The sequence below is a fragment of the Phalaenopsis equestris genome, unplaced genomic scaffold (genome assembly GCF_001263595.1).
Source record: "Phalaenopsis equestris unplaced genomic scaffold, ASM126359v1 Scaffold000540, whole genome shotgun sequence".
Taxonomy (NCBI): Eukaryota; Viridiplantae; Streptophyta; class Magnoliopsida; order Asparagales; family Orchidaceae; genus Phalaenopsis; species Phalaenopsis equestris.
The window spans coordinates 409,317-412,565 of NW_018164980.1; the positions used below are offsets into that span (position 1 = coordinate 409,317).

The following is a 3,249-nucleotide window of genomic DNA, read 5'->3' on the forward strand; positions in this document are numbered from 1 at the left end:
TTGGAATCCACAATAATAGTTGGTCATTGGTCATAGTTGGGGGCTGCAATAGCGTCAATTAGCTATATATATCATAGTTGGTGACTGATATAGTGTTATTTGGTCATAGATGTCACAGTGGGAAGCTCTAGTAGCGGACACAAGGGTCATAGTTGGTGTTACATCGGTTGGTGGCTGCAACCAATCTTTTGGGTTTACTATTTTACACCATAGAAAACACTTGTGGTATATGACCTAAGAGATAAATACATGCGTTATAAACAATCTTCGTATTTTGGCTACAACAGTTGTAAGTAGTGGTCATCAGTGGTTGGTGGCCAATTGTTACAGGTGGTGACAGGCGATAGTTGGTATTAATAGGTGGCGACAATCGATGGTGGTCGACAGTAGTCGTTGGCTATGAAGGCAAAAAAATTATCGTAATGACTTCAATACAATATAATACATTATAATTATATTTGGGATACGATGTTAACAAGCAGGTGTCGCCAATGACGACAAGCAGGGGTCCACCAATAGTGGTCGATTGAGGCCGACGAGTGGTGTTTGACAATGTTCAATGGCCACAAAGACCGAAAGTTATCATATGGTCTTCAGTCTAGAACAATAATGAAATTAGATATCATTGAATCTTTAATATGACATTAGATGTTATGACCATATTTCAAATACCAAGTTACAAGCAAAGGTGGCCAACGATGACGAGCTAGGGCAGTCAACGAGTGGTGGTCAACAACTATGAAAGCCAGAAGATATCATTGAGTTTTTATCTAGAACAACACTGTAATTATATATCATCAGTCAATATGTCATTATATATTACAATTGTATTACAAATATGACATTATAAACAGGGGTAGTCGATAGAGGCGAGTAATGACGACAAACGAGCAACAATTAATGATGGTTGGTGGTTATGAAGGTTAAATGTTTTCATTGGGTCTCCGGTTCATAAGAACATTAAAACTCTACGCCTTCTTCCCCTCCCCTCAAGTGAAGGGAGGACAGCTGTTTATAGGCTTTGAGTATGTGGATTTTCTTTTGTTTTTTTTTATATTTTTTATTTTTTTGTGAATAATTTTCCCAACCACCTGATCAGACAACCCATATTGATCCCCCTTTAATCGTAACCGATTTTTTTAATGATTTGAGAGTCTTAATGATCTCATAATTAAGCGAGCTTAGACTCATTAGATTCCTCTCGTCGAGATGTTTAGTTTGATAACAAGTCCTTCAAATTTAGAGTTCATTTGATGATTCATTTAATGATCTAAAACATCTAAATGTGCTTTAATGACTTAATATAAACTTGATCGGACTCGACTTGAACCAGTTTTAGTATCATCGAGCTCTTCTTGTCGACACAGTTAGTTTGACTATAAATCCGTTGAAAAAGGGGTATTCAATGATCTTCAATTTGAATATGAAATGTTTCTTACTAAAAAAATATCTCAAAATTCATGTCATATGATATAAATATCTTTATGATGCATTATATAAAAATATTTAGTGATAATCATATATGAAGCACCTAAAATATTGATATTTACAAACCAAGCATCCAAGTGATTTCTTGAACTATCAAACTGTTATATTTACGCGTGTTACGGTCTAACCAATGAGATTTGATAAAAGTGAAAATACGAGGTAGGAATTTATCTTGAATTCTGATATTTTAGTTAGTTTTTAAAATATGGACGAAAGACTGCTTGATTTGTAACTGGTAATGATTCTGATGCTCTGTGTGTACTGCACCAAATATTATCATTGTATGATACTAATTAAAATTCTCATTTTTTTTTCATTTTAATTTTTTATTAGACAATAAATAACAAATAAATAAAATCTGTGATCCGTATTTGTCCATAGTTTTAAAGAAACTCTCACCGCCAATCATGCTTGGGAATCGCTCTTCTCCAACGATCGCGTTCTCGTTTGGATTAATTTTCGGAAGAGGGTAGTGGGGGTAAGGTTACATGAAATGACGGGACTCGACAGAGAGGCGCTATATATATATCAAAAGGAGGCCATCTTTCTTCTGAAAGCACGTTGGTAAACCTAGAACCCTTCTGATCCCTTCTGTTGCTCGAAACACATTGGTAAACCTAGAACCCTTCCGTTCCCTTTGCCTCATTTAATCGTTTTCTCGTATGCAAACTTGCATTGTTGGTCTTCTGTTTGAATTTAGGGTTAGGGTTTAGCGGTGAGCATGGCGGCTGACAAGGGGAAGAGGTCGAAAATCGCCGAGCAGGAAGGTGAAGAGTCCGCAGATCATATCGACGGAGAACTGGTGCTTTCTATAGAGAAATTGCAGGAGGTGCAGGATGAGCTCGAAAAGGTTAGTACAACCTTTTGAATTTTGTATTCCTTGTTCTTCGAGTAGAGGTTTTCTTTTCAAGATCGGCGCTTTGTCTTTTTATGGTGGTTTTGATATTTAGCTATCAATTTCAATGTGCAATCTTGCTATTTTAGTTTTTTTCCGTGTGAAAGTTGTTTTTAAAGATAATAAAAGAATAGAAGTTGATTAATGGAAATTTTGATTAAGGTGGATTTATAAAACTCCTCCATGCATTTAGAAAAAATGGATGCATACTCCGATTAATAAAACATGCTTCGAATGATTATCTTCTCATTCAATAATGTAGGTGTTATTATCCTTTTGACTTCAGCTATAATTAAATCTGCTTTTTCATATTTTCACTAGCATTCTGCTTTGCGGAATAATCTATTTTGAAATTGTATAAGACGTCCTTATTTGGCATTTCTCCCAATGCAAGGTATGTTCTTCATAAGAAAGGTAAATAATTGGAGATAAAATTTTTAAGCAGTTGAAACTAGGTGTGGTCAGCACCTGCATAGCGAAGCTCATTGGATAGGATTTCTGTTCTGTAGTCGACAACATTTTAACATTTTCACATTTGAAGTTAAATTGTTTCATTCCAAAAACTTTTCTAACCAATTGCTATCCTCAATACCTTTTTCCATTTTAGATGAATTCATTAATCTGATTTTAAATGTAAAATGGGTGTTTGCCTCTCCATTGCCTACCCAGAAAATATTGTTCTGGTTAGTGTTAAGACACATGAGAGTTTTGTGTTACGTACCATATTAGAGAAGCGCAAAATATGTTGGTGCATAACTATGTTGGTGCATAACTATAATGAGTTTGGCCTTCATCAATGTGCCTGAGATTTTCAGTGGAAAATGAGTTTAATTATTGGCATATTGAGTACCCCCCCCACCCCCCCC

General features: G+C 35.5%; 1 protein-coding gene across 1 annotated transcript in view; it reads left to right on the plus strand.

The window, feature by feature from the left end:
* Positions 1–1,975: 1,975 nt before the first annotated feature.
* LOC110028963 (NAP1-related protein 1-like) overlaps positions 1,976–3,249 on the plus strand; it is a 12,952-nt gene continuing 11,678 nt past the window's right edge. Inside the window, exons 1-2 of the mRNA XM_020731045.1 lie at positions 1,976–2,099; positions 2,189–2,338. Of these exons, the coding sequence (XP_020586704.1) occupies positions 2,210–2,338 (129 nt within the window). The 5' untranslated portion in view covers positions 1,976–2,099; positions 2,189–2,209. The remainder of the gene's footprint in view (positions 2,100–2,188; positions 2,339–3,249) is intronic.